Below are 22,256 nucleotides of genomic sequence, written 5' to 3'. Positions count from 1 at the left end.
CAGCTCTGTTGCAGATTTAAGCGAATTTTCGACAATAATGCTGTTGAAGATCTTGACCACTAACTGGTATATGTTTGTTCCATTGAAATTTGACATGATGTTCTTTTTATTTAATTTAAATCTCCCTTCAATTCAACTGTTTTCTCTTAAAGAATGGAGTTTGATTTAGAGGGCGCTAGACAAGGTGATGACCAGATTAATTACTTGACTAAAGCTAAGCATCATTAAATACTTAAAAGATATTTCCAAGTCGTCAAGTAATATCCTGTTTTAGGTCAGACTTGGACTAGTTTCGTGTATTTTCCATTTCTTTTGGGATCTAGAATATTTTTGGACGTGTAGATTTTTTGTTACATGATAGTGTTATAATATCCTTTTTTTTCTCTCCACATGTTTAAAGGCTTTTGGAACCCCCTTCTTTCTATAAGTTTTTAAATGCGCTATTCCTTTGCCCCTTGCAAATAAATAATTTGATAGCTTCGACTAGGACCTAAAAAAAAAACATTCCTCAAGTAATATGTTACCATATATTGACTACTTTTCTATTCACCGCTATTAAATCGACAAAATACATGCAACAGTATAAAAATCTCGTATAATTGAAGGTGCGAAGGTACTTCTAAAATAAAAATCTAGTTCCGACAAAAAATAAATAAATAATAAAATTTTTGTTAGAAAAGCCTATTTTCAGTAGTTTGAACTCCGCAAGTAACCACTTTATTTGGTCTCATCTTTCTTAAATACCATACTAGAACTCCAGCACTCGCCAAGCCAGCAACAGAAACAACGGTTGTAGTCCCTGAATTAACAATCACAAATATTAGTTAAAATCTAAATTAACAATAAATTCAATTTTGAACCTATAATAATTGTCATATGGTGATACTTCACGTTATGTAGTAACTACTAACTAACCTGCAATTACTGTTGCAGGCGTTCTATGCTGTAATGACTTGTCTGCAAAAAAACACAATGAAACAAAAAATTAAAGCACTTTTTGATTAAAGCTATAGCTAAACTATGTGTTTTGTTTGAATTTCTGAACACAAATATAAATGAAACAATAAATTAAAGCACAATTTGATTAAAAATATAGCTAAATAGTGTTTTTTGGTTAAGTTTCACTAAACAAACATAAATGATTAGAGACAAAAAAATTATCGATAAAAAGCTCTCTCAGAAAACTACCCTTGAACTAATATCATATACTTGTAACTATATTTACAAAAAACTAACATGAATTTTTCATATATATACTCCACTGAGCAATATTCATAAACTTCATAAGTTACGCGAGATAACTCCCATCGACTTTCAGATGTGATCATAAAAGTATCATAAAGTTTTCTAATAGTACATGACATATTTGTTATTATTATTATTTCCCCACAGGTTTTAAACGTTATGGTATTATTCCGTAGTAAAGGTAGTGTTAGAAGTTATGCAGAACCGACTTCAAGAAATCTAGGAGCTTCTCAAAGTCTAGAACCTAGAAGCATCTCTATCTATCTAGTAAATTGTCATGGAGTTTTGTAGAAATTTCTAGAGAAAAAAGCAAACTGACATTGAACCCTATAAAAAGGGGTTGTGCCATTCGGTTTTGTGTCAAGGGAGTGAAAACAAGAGAAGCAAGGAGTGAGGCTAAGAAAAAGGCTAAAAGTAGGTTGAAGTGTAGGCAGGGAGTGAAAACAAGAGAAGCAAGGAGTGAGGCTAAGAAAAAGGCTAAAAGTAGGTTGAAGTGTAGGCCCTGTGTAGAGAAAGAGAGAGATTGAGAAAAGAAGTAAAGTGAATGTTTTGTAGAAGCTAGAGAGATAGGCTAAAGAAGCCTAGAGGGAGTAGAGTGGCTGTGAAGAAAAAATTTAGAGAGAGAAGAGTGAGCAAGTGACGTGTATCTTGTAATATTTTATATCAAAGACAAATTTGAGTTGAAGTCCATTTTCATCCAAAAGTCTTTGTTCAAGTCCTCATTTGTAGAGGGTTCATTCCATCAAAGTGGTATCAGAGCAAGGTTCGATCTAGCCGGGCCAATCGAAGGTGCTCGTGTACGAGATGGCGAACATGATCCAGCCACAGATTCCGAAGCTGATGAAGACCAATTACGATAACTGGAGTATCCAGATGAAAGTCTTGCTCGGCTCGCAAGACTTATGGGAACTTGTAGAGAACGGTTATGCAGAGCCGGACTCACCTACTGCTGAAGCCAATCTCAGTGCCACTCAGAAGAGTGAGCTGAAGGAGGTCAGAAAAAGAGACAAAAAGGCATTGTTCCTAATATTCCAAGGCGTAGATGAATCAGCGTTTGAGAAGATTTCCAATGCCCTGTCCTCTAAAGAAGCATGGGAAATTTTACAAAAATCCTATCAAGGTGCGGAAAGAGCCAAAAAGGTACGCCTCCAACCATTAAGAGTTGAATTTGAAAATTTGAAGATGAAAGCTACAGAATCAATATCAGACTATTTTAGTAGAGTTCAAACAATAACTAATCAAATGAAGAGAAATGGAGAAGCAATTAATGATGTAAGAATTATGGAGAAGATACTTAGAACTTTAGACTCTAAATTCAAATATATTATTCCGGCAATACAAGAGTCTAAAGATCTTTCCGAAGTTTCGATCGATGAGCTGCAAGGTTCTCTGCAAGCTTATGAACAAGATATAAACATTAGTTCAAATCAAGCGGAGAATCTAGAGCAAGCCTTACAGAGTAAGATGACTATCAAAGAAGATAGTCAAAGAGGACGTGGAGGCTACAGAGGCAGAGGCTCCTTTCGAGGTGGCTCAAACTTCCAGCAAGGTCGTAAGAGACAGTACCAAGGAGGCCATGAAAATCAAGATCGAAATAGAGATCGTGAAGGATCATTCGATCGAGGACGAGGTCGTGGCACACGAGGACGAGGACAAGGAAGAAGTTACCATGAGGACAGATCTCAGCCACAGTGTTACAAATGCAAGAGATACGGTCATCTCAGCTACGAATGTTGGGAGAAATCAAATCAAGTGGCAGAAAGAAGCAACTTTGTGGAAAGGGAGCAGGCAGACACTTCAACAGTCCTGTTGACGTACCAGGAGAGCGAAAGCAAGAATAAAGATATCTGGTATCTAGATTCAGGTGCCAGTAACCACATGTGCGGCATCAAGGAGTTCTTTACCGAGCTGAACGAGACGGTACAAGGAGATGTCACTTTTGGAGATCAGTCAAAGATTCCAGTAAAAGGCAAGGGCAATATAATGATCCAGACAAAGACGGGCGAGAACAGGTACATCTCTGATGTCTACTATGTTCCAGCATTACGAAATAATATTTTGAGCCTAGGCCAGCTCCTTGAAAGAGGCTATGATATACATCTAAAAGACCTTGCCCTCACTATTAAAAATAAAAATAAAGTTATTGCAAAGGTGAACATGTCTAGAAATAGACTGTTTACCTTAAATATTCATGCTGACCCTGTCAAGTGCCTGAAGACAATCATAAAAGACGAGACTTGGCTCTGGCATCTACGATTCGGGCATCTCGCTTTTAGTGGCCTGAATCTTCTATGGAAGGAGAAAATGGTGAAAGGATTGCCACAAATCAACCATCCGAACCAGCTATGTGAAGGCTGTATGAAGGGCAAGCAACATAGAAAAAGTTTCGAAGTTGGAAAGTCAAGAAGAGCAACGGAACTGCTACAACTGGTCCACACAGATATTGCAGGACCATTTGAAGTCGTCTCTCTTGGAGGAAACATGTATTTTCTCACATTTATTGATGATTATAGCAGAAAAACATGGGTTTATTTCCTGAAGGAGAAATCCGAAGCTCTGGAGAAATTCAAAGAATTCAAGGAGATGGTAGAAAAGCAAAGTGGGTACCATATTAAGGTGCTCCGATCAGATCAAGGCGGAGAATACACTTCAAAGGCATTCAACAATTTCAACAAGCAGTACGGGATAATTCATCAACTCACTGCCACCTACACACCACAACAGAATGGAATAGCAGAGCGGAAGAATCATACCATTCTTGATATGGTCAGAAGCATGTTGAAGAGCAAGTACCTGCCAAAGACTTACTGGGCTGAAGCCGTGGACTGTGCAGTTTACCTCCTCAACCGATGTCTGACAAAGAGCGTCAAGTTCAAGACACCATTGGAGATGTGGAGCAACATCAAGCCAAGTGTCAACCACCTGAAGGTGTTTGGGTGCATTACATATGCACACATCCCAGAGCAGAAAAGAAAGAAGTTAGACGATCGAGGAGAAAAGTGCATATTCGTTGGGTACGAGAGGAGGACAAAAGCATACAAGCTCTACAATGGTACGAGAGGAGGACAAAAGCATACAAGCTCTACAATCCAGTTACAAAGAAGATGATCATTTCAAGAGATGTGGAGTTCGATGAAGAAGATTATTGGAAATGGACCGATGAAGATAAAAATATTAAAGGTATGTTCTTTGAAGATAATGATGATGACTTGCAGGAGGTTGAAAGACCAGAACAAAGTCCACCTAATAGTCCAGCTCCATCAACCCCAACATCAACGCCGACATCATCCAGCTCAAGTGAAGGAAGCTCTTCAGGGGGAGCAACAAGGAGGATGAGAAGCCTAAGAGATCTGTACGACGATACAGAGCCTGTCGAGATGATGGATGACTACACACTATTCTGCTTGTTTGCAGAATGTGATCCGGTCAGCTATGAAGAAGCTGCTCAAGAAGATAAGTGGAGAAAAGCCATGGATGACGAGATCGAGGCAATCAAGAGAAATGACACATGGGAGCTCACTACCTTACCTGAAGGCCATAAACCAATCGGAGTAAAGTGGGTGTACAAGACAAAGACAAATCAAGATGGCGGAATCGAGAAGTACAAGGCCAGGCTTGTTGCAAAAGGCTATAGTCAGTGAGAAGGAGTTGACTATGAAGAAGTGTTCGCGGCAGTCGCGAGGATCGACACCATCCGACTCATTATCGCATTAGCAGCACAGAACCGGTGGAAGATCTACCAGATGGACGTGAAGTCTGCATTCCTGAACGGCTACTTAGAAGAAGAAGTCTACATCAAGCAACCACCAGGGTACGAGGTGAAGAATCAAGAAGACAAAGTCTACAAGCTGAAGAAGGCATTGTATGGACTGAAGCAAGCGCCCAGAGCATGGAATGCCAGAATCGATGCATACTTCCAGAAGAACGGATTCCATCGGAGCCCGTATGAGCACTCTCTCTATACCAAGAAGAAGGATGAAGACATCATGATCGTATGTCTCTACGTGGACGACATGATCTTCACCGGCAACAATCCGAAAATGTTCGAGGAGTTCAAAAAGAATATGATCAAGGAGTTCGAGATGACTGACATTGGAGAAATGTCATACTTTCTTGGAGTAGAAGTGTCGCAATCAGAGAAAGGAATCTTCATCTCTCAGAAGAAGTATGCAAAGGATATCCTTCAGAAGTTCAACATGAGCAACTGCAATCCAGTCGCAACTCCTGCAGAAGTCGGAGTGAAGCTGAGGCGAGACACACCAGGAAGCTATATTGATCCAACTCTATACAAGAGTTTAGTCGGGAGCTTGCGCTACCTAACCATCACCAGGCCCGACATAGTGTTCGCGGTAGGAGTGGTGAGCAGATATATGGAGGAGCCAAGACAGGAGCATTTCAAAGCAGCCAAAAGAATTCTCAGGTATGTCCGAGGAAGTATTGATCAAGGATTATTTTATACACAGTGTACAGATTCGAGATTAGTCGGCTACACCGACAGCGATTATGGTGGAGATTTAGATGAAAGAAAGAGCACATCTGGCTATATGTTCAATATCGGATCAGCAGCATTCTCATGGTCATCAAAGAAGCAGTCTGTCGTCGCTCTATCAAGTTGCGAAGCAGAATACATAGCAGCATCAGCATGTGCGTGTCAAGCAATATGGCTAAGGAGTCTGATGAAGGAACTGCAACACCAACAGGAAGCACCGACAGAGATCCTCATCGACAACAAGTCAGCTATTGCACTTGCCAAAAATCCGGTAGCACATGGACAGAGCAAACACATAGAGACAAGATATCATTTCATCCGTCATCAAGTTAAAACGAAGACTGTGATGCTGACATATTGCAGGACCGAAGATCAAATTGCTGACATCTTCACCAAGCCACTGAAGGCTGAAACATTTTTCAACCTTAAGAATCAACTCGGACTGATAAACAATAAAGTCGCTGCTGAGGGGGAGTGTTAGAAGTTATGCAGCACCGACTTCAAGAAATCTAGGAGCTTCTCAAAGTCTAGAACCTAGAAGCATCTCTATCTATCTAGTAAATTATCATGGAGTTTTGTGGAAATTTCTAGAGAAAAAAGCAAACTGACATTGAACCCTATAAAAAGGGGTTGTGCCATTCGGTTTTGTGTCAAGGGAGTGAAAACAAGAGAAGCAAGGAGTGAGGCTAAGAAAAAGGCTAAAAGTAGGTTGAAGTGTAGGCTCTGTGTAGAGAAAGAGAGAGTGAGAAAAGAAGTAAAGTGAATGTTTTGTAGAAGCTAGAGAGATAGGCTGAAGAAGCCTAGAGGGAGTAGAGTGGCTGTGAAGAAAAAATTTAGAGAGAGAAGAGTGAGCAAGTGACGTGTATCTTGTAATATTTTATATCAAAGACAAATTTGAGTTGAAGTCCATTTTCATCCAGAAGTCTTTGTTCAAGTCCTCATTTGTAGAGGGTTCATTCCATCAGGTAGTTTATAAAAAAAATCACAAAACCCCTTAGTTTATAAACAAATTGCACAAAACCCCGATGGTAATTCGTAGCAGAACCTTGCGATTCCCCAAAATCACCAACAATTTCTTTTTAAAGATAAAATTAACTCACCTCCGCAATAAGTAGTCACGTTCCCTCCCTGCTCACACAAACACAAAAACTCCCCGCTGTGCACATCATACCCACAAACCCCTCCCCCCTTCTCCCTACACATCCTACACCTCTCGATCACCGGCACCTCGAAATCCACCCTCACTCCAAACTCCGCCACCTCATCACCATACCTCCCCTCCCCCTCCGCCCCCTCCCGCCTGTTCGACCTCCAGTACACACTCGCGTACCCACCGCTGCAATGCCTCAAACATCATCCTCACAGACTCCCTGGCGGTCGGCCGGTACGCGCAAGCAGCTCGTGTCGGTTTCGGTCAGTCTGTTCGGGCAGTGGGGAGGTTTGCGCAGAGGAGGCGGCGGAGTCGCCAGACGGAGGGCCAGCGGTCGCGGGGAGAAGTTTTCTGCAGAGAAGGGGGGTTGCGGGCGGCATGAGGATGGAGGACGGGGAGCAGTTGAAGAAGAGAAGTGGTTGGATGGGGGAGAGGGACGAGGGAGTGCTCGTGTCGAGCGGCGAAGGCGAGGGGAGGGCGAAGGGAGGGGGCGGAGGGGGAGACCAGGAGAGGAGGAGGGTTCGCGCGAGAGGAGGAGGTGAGGGAGAGGACTGAGGCAGGAGGAGATGCGGTGGACGGGTGTAGCGCGGCCCGGATGTGTGGTGTTGTGAGGAGGAGGAGGAGGGTGGAGGGTGGCCAGGAGAGGCGAGGTTTGTGGTAGCGGGGATTGCCGCCAGCCGGTGTCGATGCCGAGGGGTACGGGAACCGGGGGATTTAGGGCCTCGCAGGAAGGTGGGCAGAGGTCTCGACTGGGCGGGGCGGCGATAACGGTTGAGCAGCGAGCAAGAGGAGGAGAGCCATAGGTAGTTGTGTTGATGACGGTCGAGCGGGAAGGATTGTTCTTTTCATGTGGTGTGGTTTGATCATGAGCATAATTAAGTTGCTCTTTTGCTTTTGCTTTTGCTCAAGATTGATCCTTTATTCCTGTGTTTTCCCCCCTCTCTTTTGCTTTTGTTTGGGATTTTGGCGTTGAGACTTTCGGTTGTTTATATGATGCCTTGTCAGTAGTCGCGCATAACGAAGTTCTCTAGTTCGGACTTTTTACTCTGATCAGAGGATACACACACAAGCGTTGGAGAGTTGATGGTTAAGAAATAAATTAAATTAATTCATTTAGGGGATTCTTCTATTTTTACCCGTGGTTTTTATCCCAAATTCATTTAGGGGGGTTTTCACGTAAATCCGTGTGTTCATTTCATTACTTCTACTCTACTATTCGCTGGGACATTGCTCCATTGGGCCCCGGGTTTATCCCAACAATTTGTATTAGAGCCAGACTTAGGGTGCGTGTATTTACTTTATTGTATGCTCTGTGGCTATCACTAAAGGTGGATCCTCCACGTCAGAAAATAAGTTAGATTATCATTCACCATTTGAAGGCGACAGTACTATTCACGAGTACGTTACTGTTCATAAATACAACAATATTTACAAGTACAATACTATTCACGGATACTGTTACTGTTCAAAAATACAATTACTGTTTACGTGAAATAGTAAGAAGCTACTGTTCGTGGTAGAAGCAATGGCGGAGAAATTCGAGATCGAGAAATTCAATGGGAGTAAATTCTCACTGTGAAAGTTAAAGATAAAGGCTTTATTGAGAAAAGATAATTACCTAGCGACCATCGGTGCAAAGCCAGATGACATCACATATGATAAGAAGTGCAACGAGATGGACGAAAATGCTATTGTAAATCTCCATCTGACATTAGCAGATAGGGTGTTGTCAAGTATAGAGGAAAAAAGACAGCAAATTGTTAGATCCTAGGGGGGTGATTAGGGTCTTATGCTAATCTAATCCGGTTTTATGCCAATTAAAACTAATTAATAAATTATTCTTGCAAGATAGATATACAATATGTTATGAGTAAGAATATGCAATATGAATAAAGAGATATATCCTAGCAAAGAGATATATGATGAAATATATATAAGGATATATAGACTAATGCAAGGGTGAAATAAACATAAACTAGATAAGAGTGATAGTGTAAATAAACAATGCAAACACACAATATGATCACGGAGTTCGGACCTTCCGTCCTACGTCTCCGCTCCCCACTCCCGGAGAGAAATCCACTATCACAATCGAGTTTTCTACGATCACCCGAATAACGTTTACACCATACAATACCACAATGTAACTGCATTTCACACACTCTAAGTGTTGGTCCCTCCATGTCCTTCCTCAAGTGCTCGGATACAACCTCTCCCTAGGTTCGTCAACCGACGCAACTCCTCTTGGAAGCAATCCGGACTCTCACCACACACTCCTCTCGGTGTACTTAGTGTAATACAAAGTAAATCTCATAATAAGGCACAATACAAAGTGTTTGTTCTCTACAATGGATGAAAACGAATTATAAGCTCACTCTCTAGGTTACACAATCTCACAATCCAATTATACTATGAATGTAAATACAATAAGCTCAATGGTTGTGTGTGTGTAAACAAAGAGAAATAAATCAAAACTAAACTCAATATAATTCTAGCTTAATAATAATGATAATCAAATATATATAAAAGAACTAGAAATAGAGTTTAGAAAACTTCTCAATAGATCAAGACATTGAGGGAGGATGGTTGGATGCTCAAACACCAATAGATAATCTCCTCAAGCTCTTGTGAAATTGATTTTTGGATGCTCAAACACCAATAGATAATCTCCTCAAGCTCTTGTGAAATTGATTTCCCAAAATCAAACTCTCAAATGCTTAAAAGAAGCTCTTGTGAAATTGATTTCCCAAAATCAAACTCTCAAATGCTTAAAAGCTTTTTAAACACACTTAAATAAAAACTTAAACCCTTGATGAAACTCTTTTAAACTTGGTTTAAAACCCTCTCTTAGTTATGTAAAATAGTTATGACAAAGGGGTATATATAGGCTTGAAGAAAACAACTCAAAAAACCCATTAAAAATAAAAAACAGATGTTACCATTACTGTGCAATGGTCGACTGCTACAGTAACAGTGGTCGACCATACTGTAGCATGGTCGACCGCACTGTTCGAGGACAGTTTCTGTTTTTGACAGATTCTGGAATTTTACATATCTGACATTGTAAAATCAATTAAAAATAGTAAATCAACTTCAAAAATCATGAACTTTTGAGGGAAGGTTCAATACATGTAGATAAACATGTTAGAAAAAGAATTTCTGAAATATCACTTCCCAGTTGAGAGAAATAATTGTTTGAACACAGATATACAGTTTCTAAAAAAAACTGCTGGAAACATGTTTATGTAAATTCAATTGAAAATAACAAAACAACTCCAAAATTAGTAAAACTTGAGAAAATATTTGTATATATGATGATAAACATGTAAACGAAGAAATTTTTCAAATCGCATTTCCCAATTGTGAAAACATATCTGTTATATAAAAACATGCACGAACATGTGCACGAACATGAGCTTATTTAAAACTTGATTTTGTAAATTCAAATAAACATAACAAATTAATTCCAAAATTGATAAAAATTTGGAAAACGTATCTGTTATGTAAAAACATGCACGAACATGTGCACAAACATGAGCTTATTTAAAACTTGATTTTGTAAATTCAAATAAACATAACAAATTAATTCCAAAATTGATAAAAATTTGGAAAATATTTATAAACATGAAATTGAACATGTTAGAAAAAGAATTTCTCAAATTGAATTTCTTATTTGTGAAAACTCATGTATTTTGCAAGTGTGTCCAAAACATAAAAATGTGATATACATGAAATTTGATGTTTTGACATAAACAATGTTTTGAAACTCTATGAAATGATTTTATATACTTAATGAAATATGTATACAATGATTGTTAAGTCCATAAATCAAAACTTGTGTGTATATATATAACTATATATACAAAAACCAAATACGTGTGTGTGTATATGATTGAGCTTAAAGTACTAACACACATAATATAAAACCTAAGCTAAATATACCCAAGCTTGATTGATCTTTGATATAGCTCAACTTGGTATACTTACGGATGAAGCTAAAACTTGGATCTTCAATTTGAATTGCATAGGCTTTACTCCATAATTCCACCAACCTCCATTTGATATGATCGTGAATGCTCGATTTCATCCATCCTCCAACATATTATTTGTCTACAATAAATAAGAAAACACTAATACTAGACAAATAATATTAGTAGTAAATTATTTGTTAAACATTATCAAAACAAGAAGGCCAACACAAATGAGATCTGGGATACTCTAACAAAGCTATATGAGGTAAAATCCATACACAACAAAATCTTCTTAAAAATGAGACTTTACACTCTGAGGTTGGCGAAATCTACATCAATCACCATAAACACACTGTTCTCCCAACTCACAACGTTGGGGCATACAATCGGTGTGAATGAACGTGCAGAACTTCTACTTCAGAGTCTACCTGACTCGTATGATCAGCTCATCATCAGCCTAACAAACAACGTCCTCATGGACTATCTAGTCTTTAACAACATTGCAGTCACTGTTCTGGAGGAAGAAAATCGATACAAGAACAAGAAAGACAGGCAGACAAATTCGCAACAAGTAAAGACCTTATCGGTGACGAGAGAAAGATCAACGACCATAATGAAGAAAGATCATTAGAAATAAATGGGTCTATAAGATCAAACGAAATGGCGATGATCAAGTGGAGCGATATTGTGCTAGATTAGTGGTAAAATGATATGCTCAAAAAGAAGGTATTGACTTTAATAAAATATTTTCTCCTGTAGTTCGACTTACAACAGTCCGAATAGTCCTGGCTATGAGCGTTATATTTGACTTAAATTTAGAGCAGCTAGATGTGAAAACAACATTTCTTCATGAAGATCTTGAAGAAAAAATTACTTGCTCCAACCTTAAGGTTTTGAAGAAAAAGGAAAATAGAACTTGGTTTGCAGATTGAACAAATCTCTGTACGGTCTAAAGCAGGCGCCGAGTTGTTGGTACAAGAGATTTGATTCATTTATCATGAGCCTTGGATACAACATACTTAATTTAGACCATTGAGCATATTTCAAGAGGTTTGGTAAAAATAACTTTATTATCTTATTGTTATATGTTGACGACATGTTGGCTGTAGGCCGCAACCAAGATTGTATAAAAGAATTAAAGGCACAGTTGGCTAGAGAATTTGAAATGAAGAATTTAAGATTTGCAAATAAGATTCTAGGGGTACAAATTTACCGAGACAGAATCAATAGGAAGATTTGGCTTTCTCGGAAGAATTATTTGAAGAAAATTTTGCGGCATTTTAACATGCAAGATTGGAAGTCAATTTCTACCTCACTTCCTGCTAATTTCAAGTTATCCTCCACTATGAATCCTAACAGTGAAGAAGAGAGGATGAAGATGTCTCGAGTATTGTATACATCAGCAGTGGAAAATCTAATGTTCGCTATGATTTGTACAAGACCAGAAATTGCACAAGCAGTAGGAGTAGTTTGTCGATACATGACGAATCCTGGTAAAGAGCATTGGAATGCTGTAAAGATGATCCTAAGATACATTAAAGAAACCTCAAATGTTGCATTATGTTATGGGGTCAGATTTTACTGTCAATAGATTTGTTGATTCTGATTATGCAGATGATCGTGATAATAACAAATCCATCACATGCTATGTGTTTACACTTGCTGGCGGAGCTATAAGCTGGATTTCAAAACTACAGCTAGTTGTGGTTACTTCAACACCAGAAGCAGAATATATAGTAGCTACACAAGCTAGTAAGAGGCGATATGGTTAAAGATAGTGTTGGAACTTGGATATGAACAAAAACGATTTCTTTATTTTGTGACAATCAGAGTGTTGGCCTTCTTGTTTTGATGATGTTTAACAAACAATTTATTTCTAATATTATTTGTCTAGTGTTTGTATTTTCGTATTTATTCTAGAATGATGTTTAACAAACAATTTATTTCTAATATTATTTGTCTAGTGTTTGTATTTTCGTATTTATTCTAGGCAAACAACGAGTTGGAGGATGGCTAGTGTTTGTATTTTCGTATTTATTCTAGGCAAACAACGAGTTGGAGGATGGATGGAATTGCGCATTCATGATCATATCCAATGGAGGTTGGCGGAATTATGAAGTAAAGCCTATACAATTCAAATTGAAGATCTAAGTTCTAGCTTCATCCGCAAGTGTACCAAGTTGAGCTACATCGAAGATCAATCAAGCTTGGGTATATTTAGTTTAGATTTTATATTATGTGTGTTAGTACTTTAAGCTCAATCATATATACACACACATATTTGGTTTTTATATATATAGTTATATATATACACAAGTTTTGGTTTATGTACTTAACAATAATCATATACATATTTTATTAAGTCTACATAATCATTGTGTAAAGTTTCAAAACATGATTTAGCCTAAATGTCAAAATTTATATGTTTATATTTTCGTGTTTTGGACTATTTTATAAAATAATGATATTTCTCATTTGGGAAGTCTTTTTTGTAAACCAGTCCTTGTAGCATGTTTATTATCATGTCTACAATCATTCTCCAAAGTTTTATATTTTTTAGAATTTATTTGATATTTTAAACAATGTTTTAAAATCAGCAAACTGTTTTCAAACCTGTCAATTTCATATATCAGTTCACGATCGACCGCCACGGTCGACCGCGCTTTTATTTTTAGTCTGCGGAGCCAACAGAAACTTTCACGGTCGACCGTCACGGTCGACCGTCAGCTCAAATTTTCTCACGGTCGACCGCCAAAGTATCTGGAAGTTTTCTGAGTTTCAAAGCTGGCTCGCGGTCGACCGCGAGTTTTCCACGGTCGACCGTCGTTCACTCCAACGGCTATTTTGTACAGAATCTGATTTTGGATTCTGTAGGTTTTTTGGTCTTTTGTTTGAGGTTTTTGACTGAGGTTTTGGGAGGCTATATATACCCCTTTGATCTCAGTTCTACAACAACCAAGAAGTTTTTAAAACAAAAGTTTAATAAGGGTTTAAGCTTGATTAGTTTGTTTTAAGTTTATGGTTTTACAAAGAGGAGCTTACATCAGTTGTTGAAGAGTTCATCTTCAATATTTCATCATCCTCTCTTTGTGTTTATAGAGAAGTTTCCTTAACTCTATTTCCTAGCATTTTTACTATTGTATTTCATATCAATCTTATTGCTAATTCTTCTTGAGTTAAGTTTTATTTATTCTCATTGTTACACACACTCACACGAGCTTATCGTATTTTCATACATAGTATATTTTGGGTTGGTGAGAGTTGTAACAATTGAGTGTGAGTTTTTATTGTATTCTTATCTATTATAGAGAACAAATTTATTGTTTGTTATATTGTGAGATTGTAAAGTTTTCGGTGAGCTAGAAAACTGAGTGTGATGAGTGAACGTTGATTGGTGAGCGTTGAAAACCGACATTGTGAGTGTGAGTGTTACATTGATCGGTGAGCATTAAAAACCGATATTGTGATGTATAAACGTTGTTCGGGTAAGCGTAGAAAACCCGGTTATGATAGTGGATTTCTCCCCGGGAGTGGGAAGCGGAGACGTAGGACGGAAGGTCCGAACTCCGTGATCATTTGAGTGTGTTTGAGTTTGTCATTGGCGTATTTGCTTATGCATTTATCTTATATCGTCATTGCCTATTACTCTTGTATATTTTGCCCTATAACATTTGTAGATTATTTACCCTATCACATTTGTAGATTATTTACCCTTGTGTTAATTATATATCCTTGCATATATCTCATAGTATATCTCATTGCTAGGATATATTCATTTGTTCATATTGCTTATCCTATCTTATTTATCTTGTTGTATTTCATACTTGCTAGGATAACTTATTAATTATTTTTAATTGGTATAAAATCGGATTAGATTAGCATAAGACCCTAATCAACTCCCCCCCCTCTAGGGTCTAACACAGAGTGCTTTACATTTGGCAAGAAATCCAGTCTTTCATTCAAAGACAAAACAAATTTGAGTTTAGTACACTTCGTTCGTGAGAAAGTGGAAGAAGGAACATTGGATATGCAGAAAATTCACACCAAAAATAACATCGTAGATTTTTGACAGAAGCAGTTAATATTGATAAATTTATTTAGTGTCAATCCTCTTGTGGTCTGTCGGAGACGTGAGCAACATGAAGATGACAAGATAGAAAGAATAGTGTGAAGATATGATTGACACTCAATCAAATCTTTAAGTGGGAGGTTGATAGAAAGTTACTGTATCTACAGTAATCACCTACACGTTATAGTAATCACCAAACGCAGACTCACCTACCTGCTACTATAGCAACAGTGCGCACCTACTACAAACTCACCTATATATAATTCTCACTGACGTTAACTTCAGATCATCACAGTGTCTCCAATTAAGAGTGAAAAGAAAGAGAGAGGGAGAGAGAAAGAGATAAAAATAGAGAGAGTTCTCCTTGAGAGAGATTCTAACTCCTAACTTTTCCTCATAGTGGATTTTTCTATTCTTGCGCGTGGTTTTTATCCTAAATTTATTTAGGGGGTTTCCACGTAAATCTGTGTGTTCATTTCATTACTTCTGCTCTACTATTCGCTGGGGCCTTGCTCTATTGGGCCTCGGGTTTGTCCCAACCGTTCCGAACTTCGACTTCTCTTGATCTCTTTTGGTTAATTTACTCACATACTTACACACAACAAAATTTATGCATACAACGATTTCTACATAGACTGATTCATTTTATGCATGTTTTTATTTTCTTTTTTGAATCAATGTTGGTTTATTTCACTGCCAATATTGTAAATGTTCAACTGATTAACCAAATTTGCAGACATTAACAAAGTCTACCTTTGTAGTTACACTTCTCCACACATTCGATGACTCTTTTATACGCACAAGTTACCTTCAATAAAATAACACCCATAATTTTTTATATAAATCACACTTACAAGTTTTACAATCAATCAATGCATCAATTCAAATGAGATTTCCTTTCCTTTTCTTATGCATAGTTACACATCCCATATCGGCAGTATCCTCCCTTCTCACACTTATTCTTGCACCAGCCACAATTCTTCGCATCGAACATAACATTTACACAACTCCCTCTACAACAAAATTCGCCGTACCTGCATCTTCTCCCACATTGACCGCAGTTTTGTGCGTCGGTCGCCACATTCACGCATTGCTTTCTGCAACAATCCGGACCAGGACTCCCTGCAACCCTACACACCCTTGGAAATACATCACATGTCATCGACGCTAGCCTGCGATCTGGACTATTCACATTCTTATGGAGATCGAAGGCTAGAGTAGTAGTGGATATAGCAATGGAAAATGACATGATGATGAACATGTTGGTCATCATTGTTATTATTGTCATTCTCTTGTGCTGGTTGATGAAGGATGAGAGCTTTGCATGGGCATTTATAAGGGATTTTTGTAAAGAGTTTTGTTTGCTTAAGCGATAGGGTGGACGTACGTGAAGAATTTGTTAACTATTGCTATTGGATATTTTGAAAGTCTAATTACTTGAATTGTTAAGACTTTACTGTGTACACTGAAAGGTTCATTAGTTGGTAGATGATGGATCTGGATCAGAATTAGGCCAATACTATTACACGTAGAAAGTTTTTTTAATCATTATGTTCTTTTATTTTATTTTTTGAGAGAAACTTAGAGAATAATTTACTTTTTACAAGTTTTACAGATATAGGCTTTGCTTCCATTTTTAGAACGAAGAAGATCGAGTAGAAAGGAGAAAACATATCAATTCTTCGTATGTGCATTGTGTTTAGTCAACATATCAATACATTTATACTTATTCGACACATCTTATTGTATGCCTATGTAATCCTAATGAAGACATTGGTTAGTGATAATACTCCAAATGTTTAACTTATGTCTATTTGTAAAGTAGATTAGAAGAATATCAACTGTATAAAAACATGGATATTGTTACAAGGCATAAAGAACATTATTCTTAGCATACACACGCGTGCATACACACACTTTATTTAGTGTTATTGACAATATTTCTGAGTGATGTTTGATGTTGATCACAGAGAGACATGCACAACTATCAAAATATTTTCTATATGGTGTACTATGTGCACATTCTTTAGCCACTTGCATGAAAACTTCAAAGGATAACTATATCCACGATATACAACTCCTAATCTCTTGTCACACCAACTTTCTGTAAATGAAAATGAAAGCCATTAGCTGTTAGACAATTGAGCTGATCATTTGATGCATACATAAGTCTAATTATTTATTCTCATGAACTCCCCGTTGCCTGGAAAGTTGATCCGCTTTCTTGCCAGAACAACTAATCAGAACTTCGTCGAATAGGATTTTGACATTGTACCATTTTTCCTTGTGCATCGACTATTCTCGATACTCTGTACCTTCAAATTGTGTTCTAAATATGCTATGTGAGGTTTTTTCCCCATAATTAGGTAAATGCATGCATATTAGTATACCAGTAGTCGACATAAATTACGTGATCCAAAAGAGAATGAACCTTACAATCTTTGAAGTAGAATGGCTGCTTGCATAAATGATCTTCTCTTTGGTGCTTTTATACCCTATATATTTGACATTCATTCATGTGATTCTGGGCTGAGTGCTGGTCAATTGCATCAGCTGATTGAGATCTTTATTGAGTTTTTTCCTGCTTTAACACAAAGTTATTTAAGTAATTTAGAGGTTTTTCAAGAGTTATTGCTGAACTTCTAAAATTTTCAGGTGGCTGTAGCTTTCTTGAAGGATAAGCATGATAAGTTTCTTTTTAATGTAATCTTTTAGTTTTTTTTAAGAAGGATAATTACTTAAATAAGAATTCCACAGGAGATCAGACAGTCGTACGAGCTTACTCCAATGGCTGAATTAGGCTCAATATGTTAAGCATCATTCTAGTTTATTACCTCTTGCTGTTCTTGGATTCTTGAGTTTCAATTTAAAAAATAGCTAGAAATAATCTCACTGCTTCTTGAAAATTTCCAGACCTGGCAGACAAATAAAGGGTTAAAATTCTCAGAGTTTTTAATTAGAGACTTGACATTTCCTGATTTAGATTTTTTTAATTTGAATGTTTACCTTTCTTTAGTGAAAATTTTAACATTTATCTTAATTGAGTTCCCATCCTTCATGACTTGCATTTACCTACAAAAAACTACTCTGAAATAAATAACTAAACTGTCTACAGCTAACAAGAAGTATCACACTACTTTTAACTATCTAAAGTTATTGTTATTTTTTACTACAATTGCAGTTGCCCTATAAAACAATGAACAAGATCATAGCTTCTCTCTTTGGACAAAAGTAATGTTCCTTATATGCTTTCATTTGGTTCAAACTATAATATTTCTAAATTGATCAGAAGAAACATTGGCCCCACTTGATCAGATGTTACAACTTTTTCTCCCATATGCTTCCTCTATTTGTAGGCTAAGAATCAAATGGCTTTTTCCCTCCACCATAACTAAAATAGTGAGAACTCCTAGCGCAATGACAGGTATCAAGCCATAAAAGAGAAAGTGAAAAGCAACTATTCAGATCTGAAACAAAGCCTGCATAGAGTTTTATTCTGCTAATGAGAGCTGAAATAGAGCCTATTCTTGTCAATCTACCAAGTTCTCTAGATAAAAGAACTTAAATAGGACTATATCAGTGAATGATGTCAAAGTAAACATATATCCAAAGTAATTTCTTTTGTATTTGTAGAGGAATAGAAAATATAGATTTTTTTAAAATACATATAACCCTAACCTCTCATAAATAGAGATTAGAAAGATATTACAAAATAAAGATGAGATAAAACCATATCTAATCACGTCTCGCAATATCTCATAATATCTACTAGATCTACTATTATCCAATTATCAATAATATCTGACACTCCGCTTTCTTGCTCAGAATACTTAAAAGAGGTTAGAAATCAGAAAAGTGTATAGTCATGGCTGGCGGGCAGCTAGTAGAAACACCATAGGTGGTACGCCAGTAGAAACACCCTAGGCTGGTCAGTAAGTAGAAATCCTAAGTGAGTTAGTCAATAAAAATCCTCGGTGGGTCAGCCATTAGAAATAATAAGTAAAAAAAAACCCTTGAGGTTAGCCAGTAGAAATAATAAGTAAAAAGACCCTTGATTGATTAATCGCTCGCTTAGTCGCTCGATCTTTATTTTAGCGTCTTTGACGAGAAATATGACTTTAAGTAAAGGCGGAGTCATAGAGGAAGGAAGCAGTGGCGATTGTCAGATTAGATGCAAGATGAATAGTAACTTTACTATTATTCACCAACAGGGATCCAACTACAATTCACAGAATGTTGAACAGTGCTATGATGAACGTTTTTTATTCTTTGCAGTTAAGAAGAAGAAGAGACGATAAGATACAGTTGGACTCTTTCTATGCATAACTAACTTGCATGCAATCAATAACACTTTAATGTCCCATTTGGCAAAGGGTTAAGAAAGACGGATTAAAGAGAATGATTAACGTAGTTAGCCCATTCAATAATTCAAAAGACTAAATTATTAACCCGTTAAATAAGTTTTATTTTAGCACTTGCGATTACTTTTAGTGTTTGGGAATAATGAGAATTTTGACTATTTTTTTTATAAATAGAAGTGTTAACTTTTAATCCTTCTAAATAGGAGTATTAGTAAACTCCTCATTTTGAGGGGTTAATTCATTTTAATCCCTCTGCAAGGGTTAGCTATCCTTTTGTATCTTTTGCGTTTGGCAATTCATAGAGGGTCGACTCACTTTAAACATTGTATAGAATTTTTGTGTTTGGCGGGTTAAGAAGGTTTAAATCTCCTTAACCCACCCGTTGCCAGAGTCGCCCCTAAGGAAATATTCTTGTCAGGGATTCTATTTTCATTCTCTCTCAATTTCTCCATTATTATATCATCTCTTCTTCTTGACTTACTTATTGTCATTCCTCTCCCAAAACATGCTCCCTGCTTATCCACTCCTGCTCTTTATCTTCTCCTCCCTCGGATTCTGCCAAACACAATCATTGTACAAATGCGATGAAAGCTTCTCCTTCATTACTTCATCCACGACCAAAAACATTACTGGCGTCAAGAAGCTCCAACCCCTTGCCGCTGAGCTCGGCTGGAACCTACACATCACCGCTATGAATAACATCACAAACAAAGAGAAGCTTGGAAAAGGCAAAGAGCGGCTTAAAACTGTAAGTGGTGGTTAACTGCTTTCGAGAGATTTGCACAATATGTGCTTTGTTCTTTAACACAATGTCTAGTTTTCGAGATGTCCTGAACTCTTTAAGATCCATAATTGACAAATTTGTGAATCATGAAAAGGCTGCACCTCTTTGAAGAAGCTACATTTTAATGTTATGTATTTAAAAAAAGGTCAAAGAGGGTTTAGAATGCTATTACATTTTAATGTTACGTATCTCGAGATGACTTGTCAAAATAATGTTTTCCTCTGCAACTTAATTATGTTAAAGTAAGTTTCCCTAAAACTGAGAAGTAGAAGGTTAGCATGAACAATCATACTAAAGCCACGATTTCAAGCTAGATATAGATAGTTAACATTACACAATTCAAAAGGCAAAGCGAACTAAAAGAGCCAGATTGTTCTGAAGAAGAACTCAGGCGCGATTGATCTTGGCCAAAAAGACAAACAGATAAGTCAATGCAATCTTCAATTGGGACTCGAAAATTGTTTATTATGAACCATCTCTAAAACTTTTTAGATGGATATGAACCAAGTTTTATGTGCTTCTTGTAAAAATCAAGTAATCTTGCTTGAATGAGACTTCGATTATTGATTACGACATGGACAGGCTCATGGTGTACTGAGTTTCACTGGCTGGGGTTTCCTACCATCTATCGGAATTATGATCACAAGATACTTCCGATCTTTTCCTTTCAAACTGGAGAGATGGTTCGTCGTTCATGTATCAATCCAACTTGCTGGATACTCAATTGGAACTGCTGCTTGGGGAATCGGTTTATCGCTAAATGGTTCCAGACACTCCAAAACCTTAACATCCCATAAGATTATAGGGATTCTTATCTTTTGCCTCGCTACGTTGCAGGTAAAGTCTGCGTATTGAATACTTCTTCGTTTTATTACCGAGGTGTTATCTTCGCTGATTCTTTGTTGTTTACGCAGATAACAGCGTTATGGATAAAGGCCAATAGAGACGATAAGTATCGCAAGTATTGGAGAATTTACCATCATTCTTTAGGCTACGCCTTGGTAGCCCTTGCAGTTGTGAACATCTTCAAGGGCTTGGCAATCTTAAGGCCTCCTGCAACATGGAAGTGGGTTTGTATAGGAATTCTTATTGGTCTGGCTTGTGTAGCTCTCTTCTTGGAGATTACAACATGGGTCAAGTTTTATTGGCCGGCTCAACTCGAGGATGAAAGTCAAAATCAATCACAACCAGGATGATTGTTAACAGTGTTTCAGTCTCCAAATACTTCTGAGCTTTGGTAGTGGTTATTGTAATAAAGCAATTTATCCGAATGGAGAATTTCTATTGACTTTGTTTTGTATTGGTTTTGAAGTAAAGAATTGATTTCATGCTGTAAAAAAGTGATAGAAACAGCATTTTTTTTCCTTTTTAATGAGGAAGTATGATTTCATGCTGTAAAAAAGTGATAGAAACAGCATTTTTTTTCCCTTTTTAATGAGGAAGTATATTTCCTTTTTACTTTTTAATGAGGAAGTATATTTCCTCTCTCTCTCTCTCTCTCTCTCTCTCTCTCTCTCTCTCTCTCTCTCTCTCTCTGTTTAGGTAATACTTCAAAGCTTTGTTAGAGTGAGCAATGTGATGGAATAGTAATAATAATTTGCCCTTGAATATCCAATACAATTTATGTAATAAATTAATAATATTGTAATATTAATAAATTCAATTGTTGCACATATAATTTAGGTATTATTTATATAATTGTTATATATCCTTAGAAGTTATTTTGTTAGATCATGCACTGTGATGATCACTTGCTTGGAGATATGATCTAACTTAGAAACTTTCTTAAATTTGTGCTTAACCTATAACTAGTAGATGATAACTTTGTTATAACAGGTTATTATGCATGACACCGATATATAAGATGTGGTGGTTGGTCTCAAAGACCGAGAATGGGGATTCTGCGGGTGTATGTCATAAGCACACATTATGATGTGTGTAGCACTAGACCGTATTTGAATTCTCTAGGACGAGTCACCTAAGGAATAGAGAATTCAAATTGTTACTTGGTCCATTTGACTTGATGATATTGTTATTTTCGATTTGATAATTTAGTATGCTTTGATGTGATGGTTAAGCTTGTTTAATAAGCGCTACACAACCTGAAATATTGGGTTGCTAAATTTCATTTAGGAAAATGATGGATGCATGTCTAGATAGGATCCAGTATGCTCATTATGATGACTT

At 37.1% G+C, this 22,256-nt stretch overlaps 2 protein-coding genes across 2 annotated transcripts; one reads left to right on the top strand and one right to left on the bottom strand.

The window, feature by feature from the left end:
* LOC109840728 lies at positions 516–7,164 on the bottom strand. The gene is made up of 3 exons (XM_020409473.1): positions 6,835–7,164; positions 916–957; positions 516–799 (listed from the first exon to the last, which is right to left on the bottom strand). The coding sequence occupies exons 1-3, from the start codon at positions 6,935–6,937 to the stop codon at positions 672–674; spliced, it is 273 nt and encodes a 90-aa protein (XP_020265062.1). The 5' UTR covers positions 6,938–7,164; the 3' UTR covers positions 516–671.
* Positions 19,694–21,441, top strand: LOC109843373 (cytochrome b561 and DOMON domain-containing protein At3g25290-like). The gene is made up of 3 exons (XM_020412309.1): positions 19,694–20,033; positions 20,652–20,906; positions 20,984–21,441. The coding sequence occupies exons 1-3, from the start codon at positions 19,791–19,793 to the stop codon at positions 21,263–21,265; spliced, it is 780 nt and encodes a 259-aa protein (XP_020267898.1). The 5' UTR covers positions 19,694–19,790; the 3' UTR covers positions 21,266–21,441.

The sequence above is a fragment of the Asparagus officinalis genome, chromosome 5 (assembly GCF_001876935.1).
Source record: "Asparagus officinalis chromosome 5, Aspof.V1, whole genome shotgun sequence".
In the NCBI taxonomy this organism is placed as follows: domain Eukaryota; kingdom Viridiplantae; phylum Streptophyta; class Magnoliopsida; order Asparagales; family Asparagaceae; genus Asparagus; species Asparagus officinalis.
Note: the sequence above shows the minus strand (reverse complement) of the source record. Positions and strands in the feature narration are given on the sequence as shown.

Bases quoted from the DNA above. Each gene is read 5' to 3' on its own strand.
- LOC109843373 (XM_020412309.1), top strand. From the start codon at position 19,791: ATGCTCCCTGCTTATCCACTCCTGCTCTTTATCTTCTCCTCCCTCGGA. The intron at 20,034-20,651 runs GTAAGTGGTGGT...CGACATGGACAG, and splicing joins GCAAAGAGCGGCTTAAAACT to GCTCATGGTGTACTGAGTTT. The intron at 20,907-20,983 runs GTAAAGTCTGCG...TTGTTTACGCAG, and splicing joins TTTGCCTCGCTACGTTGCAG to ATAACAGCGTTATGGATAAA.
- LOC109840728 (XM_020409473.1), bottom strand. From the start codon at position 6,937: ATGTGTAGGGAGAAGGGGGGAGGGGTTTGTGGGTATGATGTGCACAGC. The intron at 958-6,834 runs GTGAGTTAATTT...GTTTTTTTGCAG, and splicing joins CGTGACTACTTATTGCGGAG to ACAAGTCATTACAGCATAGA. The intron at 800-915 runs GTTAGTTAGTAG...TTGTTAATTCAG, and splicing joins GCCTGCAACAGTAATTGCAG to GGACTACAACCGTTGTTTCT.